General features: G+C 40.0%; 1 protein-coding gene across 1 annotated transcript in view; it reads left to right on the top strand.

Moving 5' to 3' along the window:
• The first annotated feature begins 210 nt into the window (after positions 1–210).
• Positions 211–24135, top strand: part of RTF2 (replication termination factor 2) — a 55968-nt gene continuing 32043 nt past the window's right edge. Inside the window, exons 1-5 of the mRNA XM_063297026.1 lie at positions 211–341; positions 2301–2395; positions 2496–2589; positions 4817–4956; positions 16189–16267. Coding sequence (XP_063153096.1) covers positions 273–341; positions 2301–2395; positions 2496–2589; positions 4817–4956; positions 16189–16267 — 477 coding nt within the window. The 5' untranslated portion in view covers positions 211–272. The remainder of the gene's footprint in view (positions 342–2300; positions 2396–2495; positions 2590–4816; positions 4957–16188; positions 16268–24135) is intronic.

The following is a 24135-nucleotide window of genomic DNA, read 5'->3' as shown; positions in this document are numbered from 1 at the left end:
AGTTGCCAAGGTTGAGAAACGCTGCCCTAGGGTAACATGTGTGATTGCCTAATTTGTGTCTCAGTGTGTAGTGCGAATACACGTCCTAAGTGGAGCCCTCCGTCTCCGGAAGCCGCTTCGTTACTAGGTTACTCCTGCGTAACAGGGCTGCAAACGTCATCACCCGTTGCCCTCTATTTTGCCGTTCTGCGCCGGAAGGGTTCGTCTCATTTGACAGGAAGTTTCTTTCTGCGTAGCAACCTGGAAGTTACAGAAGGCGAGTCGGGGGCGAAATGGGTTGCGATGGAGGAACCATCCCGAAGAGGCACGAGCTGGTGAAGGGGCCTCGTAAGGTCGAGAAGGTGAGGCGGAGGCCGGAAAGGAGGGCTCCGGCTGGTCGTGTATTCCGTTCTGGAACAGAGACAATGGTGACCTAGATAGATCCGCTGCCTGGAGTTTTTGTCCTTCCTGCAAGTGTAACGGGCACGTTCTGTAACGTTAACCTGCTTATGGAAAAAGTAGTTCCAAGAGAACTAGAAACCGGCTTGACTAAAGCCTCAGGCTTTTTTTTTTATGTGGGTTGTTCTGGTATCCGCAGGCTATCAGCGGAGTATATTCCCTTATGAACAAATGATTATGCTATGTTTGTTTTTACTAGATTGATTATATGGCTGTAGAAAACCTAAGACAGAAATCCATTCCCAAAGTTGCTCGCTTTCTTCCACTTAGTTTCAAACAATCGAGAAGGTTGGTCATGAGACAGAAAAGGACCTTGTTAAAGTAAGCCTTGAAACGGCATAAGGCTTTTGGAGCAACTCAAAATGTGGGGTTATGACTTGCCCTTCAACATTAGAAATATCTAGACTGGCATAGAGTTACTGTGTACAGTCAGTTCTGAATGGAGCGGTCTATAAGCATTGCCAAATAAATACATAGAAATACATTATATGGTGGGCACCTGCTTGCTTCTGTGGTTACTTCATTTTGGCAAGGGTGATTGAAGTCCCTTTCTGGGTAGTTTGGGTTTGCTTGGTTGTTGCCCAGTTTATGCCATCTTTTGTTCTTTGTTTTTCTTACTGTATTATATTATTCTGTGTGTTTTTATCTGGGTGCTGCCTAGGGTCACAGGGAGTATGGAGGTGTAAACATTTAATAAAATAATAAAATAAAAAACAAATAATAATTTTGCACCCATAAAGTAGAAATGGGGCATCCAAGCTGGGAGTAACTGGTGTGGTGTGAAGCAGCAACTAAAAGCCAGTACTATCTTGGGCTGCCTTAAGAAAGCATTACATCTACTTAGATCAGTGTTTGTCAACCTTGGCAACTTGCAGATGTGTGGACTTCAATTCCCAGAATTCCCCCAGCCAGCTAGGGAATTCTGGGAATTGAAGTCCACTCATCTGAAAGTTGCCAAGGTTGACAAACACTGATTTAGATCATGGCAGGCAGTATTATCATTGTACTCTGTGCTACTTAGACTGTGTGTAGAATACTAGGTCCAGGTCTGAACACTGAACTTGTGTGTGTGTGTGTGTGTGTGTGTGCTTTGTCTTGAGAGAATTTTTTTTACAGGATTAAAAACTACAGAAACATTAAAAAAAATAGAAAAAAGATAAGAAAAGCTAAAAGAAAATGTGGGAAACAATAAAAGTCAAGAAAAGAGAACACTGCACTTTCGAAGGAATATGGAGTGGCTGCAGAGGGTTCAAAGGAAAGCTCAGAAGATGATAAACAGTCTGGAACCAAAGTCCTATGAGGGACTGCTTAAAGGAGCTGGGCCTGTTTCTCTTGCAAAGGCGGCTTCTGAGAGGAAACATGATTGTGATCTACAAATATCTATAAGGCTGTCACATCCAAGAGGGAGCAGACTTGTTGTTGTTGTTGTTGTTATTATTATTTTTTGCTGAAACAGGGCAGGACAAGAACAAATGAGTTGAAATTAAAATAAATAAAATACAGGATGAATATTAAGGGAAACAATAAGCTATGTTTAGCAGAGGAACAGTCTGCCTAGAACAGTATAAACTCTTCCCACTGCTGGTTTTTAAATGTCGCTAGATGGCTACTGTCCGGTTTGGTTTAGTGGATTTCTGCATTGAGCTGGGGGTTGGACCTATAAGGTCCTTTCCAGTTGAGGCATTCTATGATTCTGATCCAACAGCTGGCCAACTGTAATGTTTCCATATATAGGACATGAAATATTAGTAGATGCAAATTCACCCAGGGAAGAAAAATAACATGCAAAGTAGATACAAAAGTTTTGAATTGAATTATAATTGCTTTTTCTAAAATTGTATATAATTTGTTATATTCCTCAGGTTGACAAAAATGCAGAATTAGTGGCCCAATGGTACTATTGCACTCTAAGTCAAGAAAAATTAAGCAGGCCCATAGTAGCTTGTGAACTTGGCAGGTAAGATTACATTTTAAATGCTTTTTCAAAGTATCACATGTTTTGAAGAAGTTTGAATTAGACAGTTAATCTGTTTTTCAAAATATATTTTCTGCTATAGGCTTTACAACAAAGATGCAGTTATTGAATTTTTGCTGGATAAATCTTCTGATAAAGTCCTTGTGGAGGCTGCATCCCATATCAAAAGTATTAAGGTACATTAACTTGTTTATAATATCTTAAGGATTAGAGTACACAAGTTAAGCAGAGATTGCCAAAAGTGCTCTTATTTTCTTGACATAAACTTCATTGATATTAATGAAACTCTGAAGCACCTAATTTCTGCAGTATGTTTTTTAAAGCAAGACATGCATCAGATGCATTTTCTTCTACATAACAAATCCCAATATCTTTCTTTGTTGCTTCTGTGACATATTTTATGTTATACATATACTGTTAGACTGCTTCCTTTTGCCCCCATTGCTTGACTTTGCCTCCTTATTTCAGAATCCTTCTTATGCCTAAACAATCTCACTCTTCTTCCTATGTTGTTGTTGTTGTTAGCTGCTATTTCAATTTCTTCTCCATTTCTTGTGACATTGTTTATTGGTCCATCTGTGAGAATCTTCGTCTTCTTCACACACGGGTGTAGTCCGTATTGCTGACTACAGTCTTTGATCTTCATCAACAAGTATTTCAAGTCTTCTTCACTTCCAGCAAGCAAAGTTTTATCATCTGCATATCGCAGGTTGTTAATGAGTCTTCTGCCAATTCTGATACCCCGTTCTTCTTCACACGTTCCTGCTTCTCGAATTATTTGTTCAGCATGCATAGTGAATAAGTAGGGTGAAAGTATACAGCCTTGCCGCACACCTTTTCCAATTTTGAACCACTTGGTGTCAGCATTTTCTGTTCTAACGACTGCCTCTTGATCCATGTACAGGTTCCACATGAGTACAGTTAAGTGCTCTGGAATTCCCATTCTTCACAATATTGGCCATAACTTGTTATGGTCCACACAGTCAAACGTCTTTGCGTAATCAATGAAACAGAGGTAAACATCTTTCTGGTATTCTTTACATTCAGCTAAGATCCATCTGACATCAATGATATCTCTCTTACCGTGCCCTCTTCTAAATCCAGCCTGGACTTCTGGTAGTTCTCTATCGATGAAAGGCTGCAAACGTTGAATTATTTTCAGCAAAATTTTGCTAGCTTGTGAAATCAACAAAATTGTTCGATAATTTCCACATTCTGTTTGATCTCCTTTCTTTGGAATGGGTATGAATACAGATCTCTTCCAGTCAGTTGGCCAGGTTGTTGTCTTCCAAACTTCTTGACATAGAAGAGTAAGTATTTCCACTGCTGCGTCTGATTGTTGAAACATCTCAGTAGGTAATCCATCAATTCCTAGAGCCTTGTTTTTCGCCAATGCCTTCAGTGCAACTTGAACTTCTTCCTTCAGTACCGATGGATCTTGATCATATTCTACCTCCTAAAATAACTGAACATCGACTAACTCTTTTTTATACGGTGATTCTGTATATTCCTTCCATCTTCTCTTAATGCTACCTGCGTCATTTAATGTATTGCCCATAGAATCTTTAAGGGTAGCAACTTGGGGCTTGAATTTTCTCTTCAGCTCTTTCAGCTTGAGAAATGCTGATTGTGTTCTTCCTCTTTGATTTTCTAGCTCTAGGTCTTTGCATATTTCATCATAATATTTTTCCTTATCTTTTCGAGCTGCCCTTTGAAATTTTCTATTTAGCTCTCTTACTTCATTCTTCCTTCCATTAGCTTTAGCTACTCGGAGTTTAAGAGCAAGTTCCAGAGTCTCATCTGACATCCATTTGGATCTTTTCCTTCTTTGCTGCCTTTTTAATGATCTTTCACTTTCTTTGCATATTATGTTCTTAATGTCTTCCCACAACTCGTCTGGTTTTCTTCCTATAAAGACTATTTTTCTCTTTCTCCAGTGTTTTTTTCCAGAACCAGATCCTTTTATTCTCATAAAGATCCATAAATGTTGTTTAACCTAATGAGGGAAAAATGCTTTTATCACCAGAAACTGCCTGTCCTCCAACAGACATTGTCTTACCCTTCAAACTCAGTCTGAAGTCAGGAACAATTCCATTATCCCTTTCTTAACTACATGAAAGGAGCAGGAGGTAATCCTAAAAGTTATGCTATGTGTTACAAATGCTCCAAGCAACCCTGAAGCATAGCTGCATCATCAGGAACATAGAATGCTTTCTCTGACGTTTGTTTTCACTCTCTTGCCAGAAACTGCCTGTTTGCATCTATACCACATGACCAGACATATTTCTTTGTAGAGTATTTGGATTTTTCATACACTGCTGTTGTCTTCCAATTTGGATGATGCTTCCTTTGTCACAGTTTCAAACTCAGGTTACATAAAATATTATTATTCATTTCTTACAGAATGTCGTGGAATTGAATCTTTCAGACAATCCAGCTTGGACTGGTGACAAGGGTAATACAAAAGGGGATAAATATGATGACATCCAAAGTGCACGTTTTATTTGCCCTATAGTTGGATTGGAAATGAATGGAAGGCATCGGTAAGTATTTCCAATTTAAGTAGGTTATAAATAATACACTTTGTTACCTTCTTTAAAAAGTCTTTTGTCACAAAAAGATTGTGTGTTCTGTTCCATAATCTTTGCAAACTATGAAAATAGTCATTAAAATGTAGAATGTAGTTGAATGTTAAAATTATAAAAACTGTTCAGCAGAAATAATATGCATTGATGCAAAAATTCTAATCACATGTGACTCCAAGTGTTTGATGTGGTAGTAATAAATAGCTCAGCAAAAATAACAATAGCCCTGTGAATAACAATATTCTGTGTTGGGCATCATTAGGGGAAAAAAAAAAACTGTCAATATGACAAAGCTTTTGTACAAATCTGTGGCGAGATTTGCTTGAAATCTGTGTAGGCTCCTGATTAAAAAGTAGAGACTTCCATTTGTGGTGATGGCATGTAGTTTTCTTGACAATTGCCTTCTTCTGAGATATTTTTTTTTTGACTTCCCAATCTAGCCTACAGCCCTGAGTATTCTTGCTGGTCTCTGATCTAACTACTAACCAGACCAAACCCTTCCTTTTATTTATTTTTTATTGCATACATATACAAAGAAGAAAATAGAAAGTATAAAACAAAAATAAACACCCTGAACAATAAAGCAGATTAGTATATTATAATAGATAAGTAAACGGCTCAGTTTTTAAGCACTGAATTAAGTCTTGCCCACATGGGATCATACTGGACTTTCCATTAAGTCAATAGCCAGTTCAGGGACTGAGAATGAACACATTTCTTAATCCAGGATTTTCAGTCTAGAACCTTAATTTTCAGTCTAGAACCCAAAACTGTTTAGCTAAATGCCAAGTTCAAAATCCCCTAATTTGGGTATAAATTGAAAAATCCCCTAATTTGGGTATAAATTCAGCATCACGCTAACATCTTTAAACCTTATATCTCTTCTTAAAATGTTATTAATAATCTGAACATTAAACCAAGACAAGACAATTTAGGACAAGCCCAAGTCATGTGTGTCAAAGCCCTGCCAGTTATAGTACCTCTTCAGCATAAAAGGTGATACCCAGCCCTTCTTAAAAAGAAGGAGTTAAGAGGAGCCCAATGAACATGAAAAAAGAATCTTGTGTTGACTTAAAGTAAGATCATAAGCATATTTTCACGTTCTTTAAACCATAACAGCGTTGATTTATTAAACTAGGATATTTTTATTTATTTATTTATTTGCTATCCCGCCTTTATTATTTTTCCAACTCTTACAAAGAATTTGTAGCAAGTTATTGTAAATTACCAGTATCTATCTCAGTAATACTCTTTCGTTGTCTGTAAAAGCGAACTGTAAATTTAGATTCTTTACATGTTTCAATACACCAAATAGTTGGTGGGTTTCAGAACCTGCTAACATATCAAGTCCAACCTGAGAAGTCAAAGAAGTTTTGATTGAATATACTCCCATCCAGCAATTCCAAATTCTCTTTGCAATATATCAAATGTTTTGAAAGAGTGATTAACAATAAGCTGGTCTAGAGTTTTACTGTTTTTGTCCAGGTACTCCAAACAAATAAGCATTTGGCTGCAATATTAAAATCAGGATCATTCTAAAAGTGTCAGTTTTTCATCTGAACAGTGATCCCGTGTAAATTTGTTCTCCCAAATCTTCCAAATGTGTCCTGCAGCCTTTAGCATTGGAAAAGGAACAGATTTTTTGCTAAAAGAACAAGCCAAGCTCCTCCTAAGGTAGAAAGGAGTCAAATTAATAGGTTTTGAATTTTCTAATTATATGCATGCTTTGGTGGGGAAAACCACTTGGCTACCACCAAAACAAAACAAATGGGGCTGGTAAAAGAAGAAGTCAAATTATAAGTCCAGGGCTAAAGTGTAAACATCAGAAAATTAAAATCCTCATGTTTGTATGGAAGTTACAGTTTTTAGATAGACAAAACTAGGGGTCTGTTTACCCATAAAAATTCTCAGGAATTTATCAATCTGTTTAAGATTCCTAGGAGGAATTACGTCAAGATCCATCTTAGTATTTATATCAGTCTAGAAGTAATACTAATTTCAACAACATTTATTCTTTCTCATAATCTCATTGGAATTTTCAACCACCTGTTAAGTAGTATTTAAATCAACAAATGAAAATATTTTCCTAGGAATAATTGTATCAGGATATTTTAGAAATTTCATACAGTAAATAAAAAGTCATTTTTCCAAATGACAATAAAAAATACCTTAGGTCCAACTGGAAGTATTTTGTACTTATTCCAGTTAATTGAATAGCATGATAATTTACCAGCTTGTTTTATAATAGCCACAGATTTGGGAAATAAGTCCGGTTTTCTAAAGCCATATTAAATATAAGGGCAGATCGAAGACTTCCTTAACAAAATCCCCAAAACATCTTAATGGGTGAAGAAATGATTCCCATTGTAAAAATCTTTCTGAGGAATTAAAATACTCATATTTTAAGGCAATTGATATTAATATTCATTTTTATCAAAACATTACAAAAATGTAACTGCACCATATCACACACTTTTAATATCTAATCAAGCTATCATTGATTGTATTTCTCTTATATTTCTAAAATATTCACTGGCCGTCTGAAGCTTGTTGCTTTTTTATAAAACTAGATTGCACAGGATGAATTATTAATAGTCATAGACCTTGTATTCTCCATTGCCAGACTTGCTATCAATGTTTTAGCTTCCATCTTCAGCAGTGAAGTTGGCAGTAGCTTGCAAACTCTTATCTGGCTTCAATATCACTGTTATATAAGCTTTATAAAAAGATGAGGCTGAATATTTTTTAGCTTTTCTAAAATCAGCGAAGGTCAACTGAGTGCTGTTTTAAAATGGAGATCTGTGTCTGCAAAGCCGGAAAAGATGCAGGAAAGAGCAACTAGAATGTTCAGGGGACATCGAGCAGGTTTCTCATGAAAAAATATTTTGATAGCTTTGGAAAATGGCCAGAAGAAGGACTTAATAGAGGTATAAAAGGTTATCCATGAAGTGGAGACTGTGGTTATGGAGAGGTTCTTCTGTTTAAATACTGGAACTCAACCCAGGGGTACAAAACTCCCTCATTCCAAATTCTGCCCCTTGATGTGCCTTGCAAAGCCTTGAATCCACAAATTATAATACCCCTGGCCCAGGGCAAATAAAAGTAGTTCGTACAGCATAGAGTTGAACTTTTTACAATTACAAGATGTAATAACTGCCACTTATATAGAGAGTTCTTTAAAGAAGCATTAGAGAGCTTCGTGAAGAAGTGGCCCATTGATTTCTGGCTATGATGGTTATGTTTCCATTATCAGAAACCACATGCCTCCAAATAGACATAGCTGGGGAATACAAAAGGATGTATTGCCATCATACTGTATTTGTGGGGTTCATGCAGAATACTGGACTAGATAGGCTTTGCTCTAACCAACCCAATCAGTCTTAAAATTCCCATATGCAGCTTTTTCTCTGCTGTATGCATTAGCTCAAAGGTTTATTGTAGAGGGAAGACGACTTGGTATCTACTTCTCTGACCTAAAAGTAGCTGCAGTCAGGCAGAAATGCTTCTCACCCCATTTCCCTCATACACTCGTTCATTAACTCAGAACTTTACTCACAAGCACCCAAGTCGGTGTTCCAGCTGCCTGAGATAATTGAGCCACATTTTCAAGGATGTGTCAACCTCTAGAGCAGCCTCATCCCACCCAGGCTCTTAGCTTACAAAAGCAAATGCTAAGACAGAGTGGGGAGAGGTGTGTGTAGGAGGAAAGGTGATAAGCAAATGGCATAGATAGGGAAGCAGAGGTGACATCTGGAGATTGGCAGCTGTAACAAGCAGGCAAGAGAGCTATCAACTGCCAGGACCACAAGTAATGGTGAGCAGATATCCTGGAGGGAGACCGGTGTGGAACTCAGCTTGGGAGCTCAGCTGGAGTGCTCAAAAGCAACACTGCTTAGAGCAGAGCTTAATGCTTGGCCAGGAGCTCCATAGCAACTAGAAGAAGAACAACCACACTGATGCAGCACCTCATCCCAACTAGAGTTTGGAAAGAGGTGACGGTTGTATGCCACTTTACAAACTTACAGACTTTTGCTTAAACTAAGTATTAAAGGATTGAGTATTAAAGACATATTTACATGGCTACAGCACCTGGCAAGTCCTAGATGGGTGGAGAGCAATAGTCTGTTGGGGAATCTGTGTGCTGCAATAAAGCATTTTGTACAGATTTTCTATGCTATGATGTGTCCAGTCCTTGGAAAGCAAAGAACCCTCACAATGGAGAACTCCAAAGCAATCAAAGAGGAATCACTCCTTGACAAGGGACAAATAATAAAATTCTCCTACTCCAAATTACTTAGTTACTTCCCCAAGAAAAAAACAAGATCCAACATGTAACCCCCTCTATGCATTGGATTGTTGATGACTTGAGACAAGTCCATGGTGGTTATGAACTCCAAAGCCATTTCAGCCCAAGGAATACAAGTTGAGATCTCCGAGTACCATAAGTCTGAGAAACTCCTCTGAAAATTCAGCCATAGCATCGAGCACCTCAATCAGGAAGGCTGCTATGCCACAGGGAGGTCAATACAGTAACAGCAATCTGTTTCCTAGAGCCCAGCTTCACAAACGGTCTCACATCTGATTATCTGTGGAGTAGCATCTTTGAAAGCCACAAGAGTCTCCCAGGTGACAATAGTCAGTCCCCCACCCGTGCCTTGGATTCATTGTTGAGGCCACAATTGAAACCCAGTTGGGAACATTTCTAAGAGGGGATCCCTTCTCTCCATACCCCACTAAGTCTCAGTAATGTACATCAGGTCAATCCTTTTATCCAGCATTTCTCAACCTTTTGACCCTGGAGGAACCCTTGAAATATTTTTTCAGGCCTCAGCGAACCCTTGCACATTCAGGCTCAGAGTCATTGTTTGAGATGGGCGGTGGAAAAATGCAATAAATAAATAAATGGCCAGAAGTTACAAAATTATTATAGTTGTTTCATGTGTAGGCCTGTATATATGCATTAACAGTGTTCTTAAAATAAAAATAAAGAATGAAACTTACCTCTTTAATGTGAAGCTGCTCGAATTTGAAATAATTTTTTAAAATAAATCGTAATCTCTCAGGAAACCCTTAGTGACCTTCCATGGAGCCCTGGTTGAGAAACCCTGCTCTGATCAATGATAAGTACCTGGCTGATGGGTGCCTTATTGCAGGCTGACCTGACATTAAGCAACAAAACAGTCTGCAACCGGGGCCACTGAAGAGCCTATGGCCAGGCATAGGGTTTGAGCACAGGGGTCTGAAAGGCAGACACAGAATATACCTACACCAACACTGGTCTATTCCATCTCCCACCGTATCACCTTCGACTCATGGCCAGTGGGATGTTACTGCCTGCTTCTTCCCCCATCAACCCATTCAGCTCCCAACTAGCTTGCCAGAATCCTTTGGCCAGCTCCTGTTTCTGCACTCAGTGCTGCCTCAGCTCCAGTCAAGCCAGCTGCCCCCTGCCAACATACCACAACATATGCACACACCACTCCCCATTTCCATACCTGTTCTCACCAGGACTAATCAGGGGCATAAAAACAACCTTCTCAACACCAAACTGCAGACTAGGGTGATTTGAGAGGGCTACAATTGCTCCCCTCCATCTCTTAGCTAGAGAGAAAACAAAAACCTCTCTGTTGTCTCCAATCCAGAAAGAACATCCACCATGATATTTTCAAACAATGGATTGAAAGTCTTAATTCTCTCAGCTGCAGATTCCTCTAATGTAAACAGCATAAAATCCTGCCACTGGTGGTTGGACCAGCAGCCAGTTGTTCACTTGCTTGCTCTCCTGATAACATATGAGGGAGGCAAGACAGCTGTTGCCAAGATTGACAAACTCCATTGCAGGCCCAGGACTCAGGCCAGTGCTCAGCTCAGATTCTGCCTGACCCCACTCCCACTGCTGCTGCTTAGCAGCACCCGGTCACTCTTTACTTTGGCACACGGAGGCCAGAGTATCTAGATTACCATCATCACCATCACCAAGCAGTCAGTACCAGCTGCTGTGACCACTGCCAGTCAAACATTTGCTGCTACTACCAAGCAAACATTCGCCGTTCCCCCAGCAATTAGCAGTTGATCTTGGCAAGCAGGTGCTACCGCTCAACAGCTGACTGGCAACACTGCTGTTGATGCCACCAAATAGCTGACCTCACGCTCTGGTCAGTCAGATCTGTCTCTAACATATCAAGGTCTTCTCTGGCTCCTGGTGTAATGGTTGCCTGTTCTAAAACAACATTGGTGGCAATGGCAGTTATTTTAGCCTCTTCAGAAGGGAAGCATGCCCCAAACTGCCTCATATAACTTTTAGCATTAGTTAAAAAGAAAGATAACTTTGTTGGATCCCCATCAAACTTGACAGAAAAGTCTCGCACTCTGCCTCCAGTTGGAGTAGAACCATCAGTCCTTTGAGTGGTTGGGCCCCAGGTTACAGTAGCTTTCCCTTTTCGGGGTGGGGATACTGATGGCCAGGCTCTGCGGGGTGGAGATTCATCCCGGAGCTGTCTCCGGCCCCACTCTGCTGGCGGTCTGGATGGGAGGATGGGGGATGGTTGCGGGAAGCTGGGATCTCCTCCACGCCTCCCCTGCCCCTCCAGTGACAAAGACAGGTTTCTCATCATGTACTCCATTGATTCTATTTTGGCTTCCACCACCCTTAGTCTCTCAGGGGTTCAAGAGTCCCCTCTCCTTCGCGTGCCCGGTTTCCTCTCAGGTGATACCATAGTAGATTCTTTGTCTGGGGTTAGCGGGAACCGATACTTCAAGGACGTCCCCGACATCCCTGGTTAGGGTTCCCCCACTTCATCCAAGGTGATCAACTCTGCGAGCAATTCGCTGGGTGCTGGTTGCTTTGGCTCTTGCCCATTGTCAGATTCTTCTGCATCAGAATTGGAATTCGATTAATCCCTTGACAGGTCTTGGGATTCTGAAGGTTCTGGGGTGAGATTCAGTTCTCCGCTCTTGACCGTCGACTCGGGCATCAAGCTAGCCATCTCCTCGAGTCCCCCGGTCGTGGATTTTGACTCAGCCATCGTTAACTATTTTCCCTCACAAGAGACTGATCTTGGTAGGAGCTATCGGTACAACTTTGGGATTCTCAGCTTTATGTAATGGTTGCCTATTCTAAAACACCATCAGACTCATGAGCAGGAATTCAAAGATATCTGATTTATTAAAGAATAGGATGCAGGATCACGGAGAAAGCTGAGAATGATGAAAGCGTGTCAAATTCAAACAAAACCCTCGGTGCAAATGAAATCCCTCCCCCTGTAGAGTCTTCTCAAGTTCACAATCCCAGGTGCTCCTAACGGTTTCTGATGGTCTGCGGGAAAAGGCCTTGAACAGATAACATAACCCAAACACATTTCATTGTACTGATTTCACATGCAGAGCTTGGTACAAGGTCTCACAGCAGCTCCCTCCCAAACAGAAACACATGTCAGTGCCATGGCATGTGAAACGTTACGATGTATAAACTACATTGAATCAGTGAACATGACACCTGGACCATTTTAAATGGTATCAGAAACACCTGGAAGCCTGCTACTCACAATGCTGCTCCTTACCAACTATTCTGGAGGCTCTGATCATTCAAGCCTCCACCACTACTGCTGACAAAGTCCTTAATAGCTGCCAACAGATCCAGTGGCACCAGAAGATCTTCCTACCCTCCCCAGTCATCACCTTCATCTGCTGACTCTCAAACATGCGTATGTGTCATGAGTAAGGATGGCGAGCAGGGGGCTCCCACCCAGACTGTCAAGCGCATGCGTAGCACTGAGGAACTGTTCAGCCATTCAAAGAGACACAGATCGGGACCGCCTTAACCTTTGGGGTTTATATGGCTGGGTTTTTCCCACGCTTCCTCAGTTTGTTAGGATTCTTGTTAAGTACTAGTAATAAATATTAGAGACCAAGTCATTGTCTCAGTGTGTTTCCTGGTAGTTAGGACAGTATGCATCTGAACTGTGGTGCCTGTCACAAACTCTTATCTTGCCTCAACACTGTCCCCCGCCCCCCCCAAAATGGGCAATATCTTGCAGGATCTCCATATCTTAAGAGATTTAGATGTTCATGTGTGAGACAGTTCACATGTCAGATCTTGGGGTTGAGATTGCTGAAATCTTACAAGATTTCATGACAGCCAATTTGGTCTAGTGGTTAAGGTTCTGGATTAGAAACCAGGAGTCTGTGAGTTCTAGTCCCGCCTTAGGCATGAAAGCCGGCTGGATGACCTTGGGCCAGTCACTTTTCTCTCAGCCCAATTCGGTTCAATGTAGACTAGCCTCATTGTGGTGCACCCCGGGCAACGTGACTTGTCGCTGCTAAATAGTCTACACATCTGGCTGCTGGACCTCACAAGGATTTCCCAGCAAGAAAAAGCAGCATGAACACTGAACTGCTAAGCCATACGATTAAAACAAACAAACAAGATTTCATGCACCTTAAAAAGTCCAATTATGTTACAACACTCCAATTAAAGCCAGTTTGGTGTTGTGATTAAGGCATCAGGCTAGAAACCAGGAGCCTGTGAGTTCTAGTCCCACCTTAGGCACAAAGCCAGCTGGGTGACCTTGGGCCAGTCACTTTCTCTCAGCCCTAGGGAGGAGGTAATGGAAAACCACTTCTGAAAACCTTGCCAAGAAAACTGCAAGGACTTGTCCAGGCAGTCTCCGAGAATCAGACACGATTGAGCATACATACATACATACATACATACATTCTCTCTCTCTCTCTCTCTCTCTTTCTGTTTCTCTCTTTCTCTCCAATGCATTGGCTCCCAGCACCTGAAACGTCCCACTCCTGCTGTACAAGATTCCTTGGCTAAGAAACTTTTGATGCCATTGGGCTAGTATATCAATATTCTATTTTAGTAGCTTTTAAGCAAATGAGGGAAAGGTTCTTTTTTTAAAAAAAAAATCCATATATAGACAAAACTCTGTTGGATGTTTAGTCCTAAAGATGTTTATTTTATGTCCCTTAAATTCAATGATACTTATTTCCTAGTCAACATGATTAAGGTTGCAGCCTAAACTAGATGGAGCCAAAAGGTCTGCTCATGTTCCAACTTAGCATGGCAGTGCTTTTTTTTTACAACTCATAGCTGGTTAGAATTCTTTATGCTGTGGTTTGAGGGGTGGAGAAGAAGCACATTGGGCCAGTCTGAAGCCCACATAACAAGCATATTTACTCAGACAGATCGATTGCCTGGTGTGTCACAGCAATGAAGAGCACATTTGCAATTCTCCATGACAGGGGTTTTCAAGCTTCTATAGGATTAATTTTTTTAATTAACAATTTCTGTTAAAAAGAATTCTGGAACTGCTGGTCAAGGAGCAAAGCTCTAGTAATAGAAAATTGGCTGTGCTTGAGTGAATTCTCTCCTCCTCCTCCTCCTCCTCCTCCTCCTCCTCCTCCTCCTCCTCCTCTTTTGTCCTCAGTCTCTCATGAACCCCATAGTTTTAAAAAAACCTGTGTTATGACACCAAATGACTTCAAGGCAAATGCAGGCAATTTATTATCAATAGTCCTAATTATGCAATTGTGTGTTACAATGAAGAAGAGTAGTGTGGATACAGAACACAAACCCCAAACGAGATAGGGCAGTATACAGTGTATACACACTGAAAGTGGTCTTGAATTTGTTTGTTTCATGCATCTTTCTGTCCTCACAAACCTGAGCAACTGCCAGGTTCCCAATTTCTTTGAATACACTTTTTCAGAAATAAATGTACGCAGCAGTTGAACGGCTGTTCTCACTAGTTTCACTGCTAGGTCCTGGAAAATGCTGTCATGCTTGGCTCCTCATTTCATTCAGATCCTAGTAACACCCCTTTTCCCTTCACCGTGAGCCAAACATAACGTATGATTGTACAGTCATTAGTAAGTATTTACAGCAGAGTGTTTACATCAGCCTTGGAACTTGCTGCTGTACAATTATCTCTCGGTGTATTCAATAGGACTTTTTTCCAAATACATATGCGTAATTACCAAAGTCCTTAACCTTACATTATCCGAGAAATCAAACCTATTGATGAGAGTTTGTGAATCTCAGCCAAGAATGGCTTACACGGTTTAGGTTTGAAATGTCTGGGTAAGTGCATAACCCAATATTTTAAAATTAGTGAAGAAAATGTCAAATCTGAGAAATATCCATGTTGATGAAAGTAAATAGGCACTGGTATTTATTCATTTACTGAAATGGAACAGCAAGTATTGAAGTCTTGCAATGTTTTCTTCTTAAAATGTTCATATTACCCACATATTAACCTATATTAACTACACAGAGGCATTTTGGGAAATACAGTAACTCTCAACTGGTCAGCTGGCAGTTTTGCCAAAAACTTACAAAATGTTTTTCTGAATACAAATTGAAAGTAAAAGTTTCCTAGTTGATCATGAACCAAAATCCATATTTTTCAAAAGCAATTAGTTGATTAGGCTAATTGAAAATGTTAAAAAAATAGTGTTGCATATTTGATTTCCGAGAAACAATTCATCTGGTAAGATGGTGGGGGGGGAGAGATTCCGTTAAATCATAATCTGATTCTCGAAGACTTCCTGGACAAGTCGCTGCAGTGTTCATGGCAAAGTGGGTTGCCATTGCCTCCTTCCTAGGGCTGAGAGAGAGTGACTGGCCCAAGGCCATCCAGCTGGCTTTGTGCCTAAGGTGGGACTAGAACTCACAGTCTCCTGGTTTCTAGCCTGATGCCTTAACCACGATGACAAACTGGCTCTGGGTTAATATTAGCATTCTTTAAATTATGCCTGCACCATGTTACAATCTCAGATGGGGTGTAGGAATAATATTCCATGGTTTTGTCTTTCTAGTAAGCTTGGGGGAATCTTTGCTGCAACAGGATACGACTTCCCTACCCCATCTGCAGATGGCTGCTAATCAGAGATTTGCTTAGAAAATCTGGCCTTGCAATGAGACTTAATTCCTAACAAGGAGTATGCAACATTGCAGCTAGAATGCCTTTGAAACAAATGGTGTATTAGCTAAAAATTAGCCTGCATCACATTGCTTATGGTGTAATTCCGTACATGTTTATTCAGAAATAAGTCTGCATGAATTCCATAAGTCTCGTTACCATCTTAGAATATATAGGATTGCAGTTCTAGTCAGAGTTGCTTTAGCTGGACTAAGACCTGTGTCTTTAATCTACTAAATGTCATTTCTTTTGGTTTTGTCAGCTTTTGCTTCCTCCGGAACTGTGGGTGTGTATTTTCTGAACGTGCCCTCAAAGAACTTAAAACTGAAACTTGTCACAAGGTATGTTCCCCTGCACCCCCAATTGTTTCCTGTCACACATGTACACTATTCCAGGGCTGTCCTGTGTTCCTTCGTCTAAAATCCTGTTGTCTTGATCACAGCTATGAGTTAGGGAAATACTTCTTCTCACTGCCTTGTTTTGATTTTGGATGCATGTGGTTATTGAATAACAGACATTGGTTGTTTATTCAATGGGAATTTTTGTCTTTTGTCTTGACAGCCCAACAAAATTCATTCAACTGCAAAGCTTTTTACTTTTGGCCACACTGACATCTGTCTCTAGAACTAGGATTTTGTTTTCCTGTTGTTGTTGTTTTTTTAATTTATTGAATCGTGTCCGGTTCCTGGAGACTGCCTGGACAAGTCCCTGCAGTTTTCTTGGCAAGGTTTTTCAGAAGTGGTTTGCCATTGCCTCCTTCCTAGGGCTGAGAGAGAGTGACTGGCCCAAGTCACCCAGCTGGCTTTGTGCCTAAGGTGGGACTAGAACTCTCAGTCTCCCGGTTTCTAGCCTAGTGCCTTTGTTTATGTGGCCCTACTCTTTAAGGAACTCTGCTGACAAAATTGTTCTGTTCTTCAGTCCAAAGGTTCCAGTATTCCCCCAAATCTAGATATTTTCTTTTTGGTAATATGTATGGTTGCTGTAGATCTATTGTCACTTTGATTCTACAACTCTTTGAACCATTCTAGCTCCTTCATATAGAGTCTATGCTGTGGCCCCTTGTGTATCCCACACCCTCCATTTCCCGAGCACACCTCTTAGAAATCTTTTCAGCAGCTGATGAAACTGTATCTTTATCAACCAGTAATATTTGGGACTTCATTTGTCTCAGAAAACCCAGTAAATAACCTTGCAAGGTGGACAGCCTTGACTCTTCATAGTTCATATTTATTCACAATAAGACAAATTCTGATTGTCCACATCAAAATGAAAACAGCATTGAAAAGTGCAGTTTTTAAATGGTCTACCCAAGCTCCTGTTGCTTTCGCATTTGGAAGAGAAAAAGGTTAACCAACTACTTTGATTGCACCTCCCTTGTAGAAAAAAATGATTAAATATAGTGTGTGTGGTTGCTGCTTTGGATTAGGGCAGCTGTGCAGGGGCCTGATTTGAAACATCTGGATGCTAGTACAACTCTCTGTTTTTAGTATGTAGCATTTCTGAATTTTGATACAGCTTTTGTTACATTTGATTGCGTAATAAGCTGATTGTGGACACCAGTCAAAACTTTATTTCAGAGAGGCATATTGAGATACTGTAGATACAACCTATATGGTAATAGATTTTTCAATTGAAAAGTTGATATCTATTTTATAGCCCCAGAGGCTCCCAAAGCATCTTACAAAAGGATCTTGCATTAAAATTAATCAAATCTAATACCGAAACAACCATCAACCATCCATTCAAGAAGAAAGACAAAAGGGGGGAGGGCCGGATTGTCTGTCTGAATAATATGGCAATGAATGGATGGTTGATGGTTGTTTCGGTATTAGATTTGATTAATTTTAATGCAAGATCCTTTGTTTAACATATTAATGCTTGCTGGCTGGGGAATTCTGGGAGTTGAAATCCACACATCTTAGGTTGCCACGGATGAGAAATATTGTATGAATGTGTAGAATTAAACACATTGTGCATAAAGCAAAAATAAAGGAATAGACAATACCCTCAGAAGCATCATCTATTTTATAATAATTTAGAAAAAAAATTTCTATATTTCTTTAAGTAAATCTTTCCAAGAAGGAGAAATGCAAGGATGATGGTAACAAAACAGGCTTGTTGCTATTAATATGTGAAATGAAAGGCTACAAAGTGACTTCAAAACAGCCCTGATAAGCATTAATGCATTGCCGCCACCACCACCACCAACCTGTCAGGTATCCTTAGCTGTGGATTTCATTTTTGCCTCGTTCCCTCAGTCTTGATCTTTCCAGGTATCTCCTTTCAACTTCTTCCTGCTTGGCAGCAGAGTCTGCTGAGAATTAAGAAAACGAGCTGAGAAGCTAGAACGTCTTGGCACTTGGCAACTTGGCAGTTTCTCTTCTAAAGAAAAACAATGTTTATATAAGTTAAAGCTTTCTTTGTCTTCTGTATTAGTTCATCCAGGGCAGAGTTTCTCAACCATGGCAACTTTAAGATATGTGGACTTCTGGGAGTTGCCCAGAATTCCCCACCAGCTGGGGGATCCAGGGATTAGGTGCCTCTCTGAAAATTAGGTATGTCCTCAGTAGACAGGGGAATGATTGGCTAATTCATCTTCTTTCTGGATTTTATTAAATACAATACTGTCTAAGTCATTTTGGAAGTCTTGTCTTCTTCCAGATGTATCTATGTTTTCAGTAAATGTGGGAGAGATTATCCAAACAGTTCTGAATGCCAGGAAATATGCAAGACATGCTGTCTTCTGCTGTAAACTTCCTGGTGTTTGCTTACATTTTCATGTATCCTTTCCTTTTACAAAATCTTGCAGTTCTGTTACCTGAAAGGCAGCATGATCATTCTTTCCAATATATTCTCCCAAACTGGGTGTTCAGATCATTCATTTCAAATGATAATTTTCACATGAAAACCTATTGTAGAATAAATGGAAGGAATAGCACAGTAAAAGCTTCCTGAATAGTAGAACTGATGCTCCCATTTTACAGGGTTGAAATAAGGTTAAATGATTGGACAAGAGAATTATGCCCACCATCTTGAGCTTCTTGGGAAGAAGCCTAGATATTAAATCATTTATGTATGTTTATGTTCAGACAAGGACATAAAAACTCTTAAAATAGATCTTAAATTGCTTAGCAGTTTAGTCACTAAGAGATGCCTGCAAATCAGTTGTGTTATTGTGAGCAAATATGTGTTGATTCATTCCTAACTCTCTAAAGTATAGGTTTTCCCAAGGGACTGTGATTGTAGCAATTTTTTCCCACAACCCTGTAATGTAAGCTTGCATTTACATTGGATGTGAGTAAGGGATGATGTGATAAGGTGGAGCAAACAAAAGCTTTCCTATCTTCCTGAGGGACTCTTGAGTGTAGTATCAGAAAGCCAAAAGTTGATAAAGCGAAGCAAAAGAAGAAATATCACAGAGCTAATAATGATAATATAATGATAACAATGATAATAAAAAAGAATAGCCTTGTGTGGCGCAGAGTGATAAGGTAGCAGTATTGCAACTGAAACTCTCCCCATGACCCAAGTTCAATCCCAGCGGAAGCTGGATTCTCGGGTAGCCGGCTCAGGTCGACTCAGCCTTCCATCCTCCCGAGGTCGGTAAAATGAGTGCCCAGCTTGCTGGGGAAGGTGACGACTGGGGAAGGCAATGGCAAACCACCCCACTATAGTCTGCCAAGAAAGCATCGTGAAAGCGTCATCCCCCCAAAGGGTCAGACATGACTTGGTGCTTGCACAGGGGACCTTTCACTTCACAACGGTGATAAAGCTCTGTGCATCCTGCAGAGTACTGAGCTGTTATCAAGTGAGCCTGGTGAAATGTACATTTCTGAAGCTATATAGGACATTCACTGTCTGCTTCAAGAGATACTATCACATTGTCAAGCCCTTGCAGACCTTTAATCCAAAATATTTTCAAGGGTATATTTGCCATGCTGTCTACAGCCACCTTATGCAGCAAGGCCTGAATTGGAGCCAGTCTTGTCTCAAGTAAATCATCAATACTTAATTGGCAGTAGGTTTACTGTAAATTATTTTAAAATAAGAAATTTGAATCTAAGAAATTATGCTCTTCTTTCAGACCTAAAACAGTCTACTGTTAGTAATAATTCTTAATGTCATTATGGGATTCAGATAGGAATTCAGAAGTGAGCCCATTTCATTTCTCTTGTTGTCCAGTGGACAAAAACCTTTTGAAAACAATTGTGTGGTTCAACATAGTTGTCTCACACCCCTGTATCTTTCAAAAAGCTCAGAGCCCCAACTACCTGATGACAAAGTCCTGATTTACACATCACAATAAGCCATATATATTTCAGCATGGCTTATTGAATCAATAACAATGGTGGGTTCCACAAAACACACTAACCAATGGCTTGCAATGTGCAGGGCCTAAACCCATTTGCAATTACACTTCCAGCCCAAGTTGAAAGTTCTTATTTTCATAGAATTGTTTTTCAGCTTTATCCTTTATTGGGGATGGTGGTGGTGGTATTTCCTGGTTGGCCTCACAAAGAACAGGCTTACTTTGGTTCAGAGGAATGCAGATAGAGGTGTCAAATGCACACATTAATATATTAAAATACCTGTAATTTCTTCAGTTTCATTTGCTCTGTTAAGATGAAAACAAACCACTAGTTATCTACAAAAGTACAACTGCTGACTTATTTGTAAGACAAATGGGTCCTAAAGGAGTTGGTTGCTATGTTTCTGATAGTTAATGTTTGTTTTTTATTTAAAGTAGCAATTAGCTCTTTTCCCCAAGCGTGCTGTCTCTTTTAAATCTTTATGGATGTATACTCAGCCCAGTCTGAACTTGTTAAAAGAGAAAAGAAACTTCAGAGAAATGAAGCATATATACTTAAGATATACTTCATTTCTTGGGTATGATGTGTAGTGTTTATTTGCTGTGCCTCCAGCCTTTTTAGTCTCAATTTTAAATTGAGTTTTATTTTAAAATTATGCATCCTTTAGAATATAGTTAGACATTGTCTTTACTTGTTTGTTGTGACTATAGTTTATTGTGTATTGTAAACCGCCCAGAGTCCCTCTTTTGGGGGAGGTGGGCGGTGACGAAATTTGATATATAAAAAAATAAATAAAAATAGTTCAAAGCTGCACTGAAAGACTCCAGTACTTGGGACACTAGAGGATCATAAAGCACTCTTGCTTTATTTATCACCTCTGTGCACACTGATGAGGATTTGGACTAAAGTTCATTGTTGTGATAAGTCAGTTAAACACTGTTCTGGCACATCCATATTAAGTTGTTTGACTCAGCATGCACTGGTTGCCTGTGATCTCCATTTTGTTCGTTTTTGATCATATCTGTTGAATCAGATCATTGCTACGTATGCCCCCATTGCCCCAACCATACAGCTGTTGCTTAGTTGACACCAACTGGGGCTCCAAGCAGGAGTTTTCCAGCCCTGCCTTGTAATTTGGGGAGTAAATCAGTCTTGATTGCCTCATGGCTATTATCCCACAGAAAAGAGACAAAGCTTAATTTTGTTGATCCTGTGAGATATTTCAGGAGCTTTTGGTCCTATCAATTGTGCTATCCCTCTGAATCTATGAGGTGTGGGGTGGAGCTGCTGCCCTAATTTGATTCCAATCCTGATTGCGGGGGCGGTTTCAGACTCTTCATTGGGCCTCTTTATCCTGCCACAATGCACTATTTAATGCTCTTTAATGTCCACATGAAGCAGCTGGGGGTGGTCTTCATTATGCTGATGACATCCAGTTCTAGTCTGCCATAAAATCTGAATCGCTCAAAGCTATCCATGCACTGCCCATGCACTGAACTATTGACTGGGTGCAATAGGGGCTGATAAATTAAGGCTGAGATCTGTCACACAGCAGCCCATGTGTTTATTGCCTCTTGCTGCTGGGAACATATAGCGCTGATTCTGTGTGCTACCGGTCGGTTTCCGTTTACAGGAAACAGACTACAAGAATTACTGGAACTCTGTGTTATTGTAACCGAATCCTGAAAGCCTAACGGCATCTTCTCTTGTTCCTTGTTATACCAAATAGAGTTAAGGCAGAGCCATCTTAAGTTTCTAAAGTTTTCTTCCTGTCCCAGGCTTAAATCATGTTTTGCTGACTGCCACTGCTTATCTTCTCCAATCATCTCTATGATTCTCTATGATTCTCTACAAATATAAGATGCTCGTTTTGACTTATAAATCTCTTTATGGCTTGGTGCCTGGGTACCTACAGGACCGCCTGTCCCAACCAGCATCAGCCTGACCTATTAGAACATCTAGGGGGAGACTATTTATAGTCCCACATTGCCAGAGGTTCAGGAGGCTGAAGCAAGAAGGTGCTGCTTTTATGTGACAGTGACTCCTGACAGACTTCAGATGGGCCCCCACCTTGCTGGTTTTGCAGAAAATGTTAAACACTATATTATTTCAGAGGGCTTTTTCTTAAGTTTATACTTGATGCTATCTTGCTTTTTGTTTTTGTTTCTTGTTTTATTTTTATACTTTGTATTTTATGGTAATTATGTTGGGTCTGTCATGTGGTATTTTGGGCAATCTTTCTGTTTGCTGTGGGTGCAAAGTGCAACAGCCAGGTTGCTGAGTGGGACCCACGGCTAGGCATATTTTATACATCTGCTGAAGCAACTGTGCCAGCTTCCAGTTTTATTATTAGCACATAAAACCTTAACAAAACTGAGACTAAAATACCTAGTAGATTGCTTTCCTCATTATAAACCTGCATGATCCAGAGAGGTTCTAATGAAAGTGCCCTGAATTGCAGAGTGTCAGTCTTGTGGTTGTTTGTGCTCGGTTTTCTTGCAGGCGACATGTGTCTTTAAGCTTTCTCCCTGGTGTTAGATATGCGGTAGATGTCTATTGAAGATCCATCCTTTTATCCAGACTTTTCCTGTATGAATGGTAGAGATTTTTTTTCTCCCATCCATTAGTATTCTTTCCAATCCAACAAAATGTAATATGTAAAGAGGCTCAGGGCTCTGTCTACCTGCCTATCACCAGAATAACTCTCTGAAAGCAGAGTGGGACAGTAATCAATTGGTGTGGAGAAGGAAGGTGGCAAAAGAAAGGTCAAGATTGTCCACTTACTGATATTATGCCTTTTGAAAGTATATTTTCTACATCTTAGAGAGAGAGAGAGAGAGAGAATGAATATGAGCCAGATTTGGCTGCAGAGGAAAAAATTCCAGGAAAAAGCTCCCAAAATATCCTTGTGTGAGACGCAGCTGTGCAGTGGTTCACAATGTACCACCGTGTCCTCTCCATACATTTTCCTTGGTCACATGGCCCGTAGTGATGCTCTTGTTACTGTTTTGGAAAGAATTCTGAACCCGTGTTCTCCATGTTTTCCGTCGTTAATTTATATATTTTATATTAAAAGCTTTAACACTGTTATTGTATGGTTTTTAAATTGAGTTGCCTTGAGATATCTTATAGGAAGCAATATAGAAATGTCTTTAATAAATAAATAAAAATAACCAAGCTATCTGTTCATAAACAAGTACAAATAATATCTGATCGTGATTAATATGAGTCTGTTTCTTACTTACCCTTCATATGGTCCATGCATTGCCTCTGTTCATTCTAAGTTATATATAAAACATTTTATCAAAAAGTATTTGAGATGCTATTCTACCCCCTCCTGACAGACCAAACAAGAATCTTTGTGACCCTGTAAATGAGGAGTGTTGACATGTGAAAAATTTCAGGCATGGTGACTGTGACATGCCACTTTTAATGACACAATGACAAATTACTGTACGCAAGAAGCAAAGATGAATCCCCATAGAGATAATAAGATCCAATACAGTACAGATGTTCTTTTCCTAGAATTGATTTTATCAAGGTAGAATGAAGGTTTTCACCTCTAGGCAGAATAGTGCCCCCTTTTCAAATATTGCAAAACCTTTGTTGCTATGAATTTTACTTCTTTGCATGAACTGGGGACTCATTTAGTGAAGGCAAGATCATAGTCTGTCCAGCTGGGTTTGCTAGAGGGCAAGAAGGACTAAATCACCTCAGCTTTGCTTTGTCAAATAGAAGTTATGTGCCATCTTTCTCTTGCTGGGAATACACACTGAAATGCTCTAAGTATTCTATTTATGGCAGGGACATGTTCTGTAAACTTGACTGATCTCAGAAACAAAATGTCTGTGTAGCAGGAACAGGCAACCCAGCGCTCTATGTTTACTTCTGAGGTAAAC

The sequence above is a fragment of the Candoia aspera genome, chromosome 3 (assembly GCF_035149785.1).
Source record: "Candoia aspera isolate rCanAsp1 chromosome 3, rCanAsp1.hap2, whole genome shotgun sequence".
Lineage (NCBI taxonomy): Eukaryota > Metazoa > Chordata > Lepidosauria > Squamata > Boidae > Candoia > Candoia aspera.
This window is presented reverse-complemented; position numbering and strand designations above follow the sequence as displayed.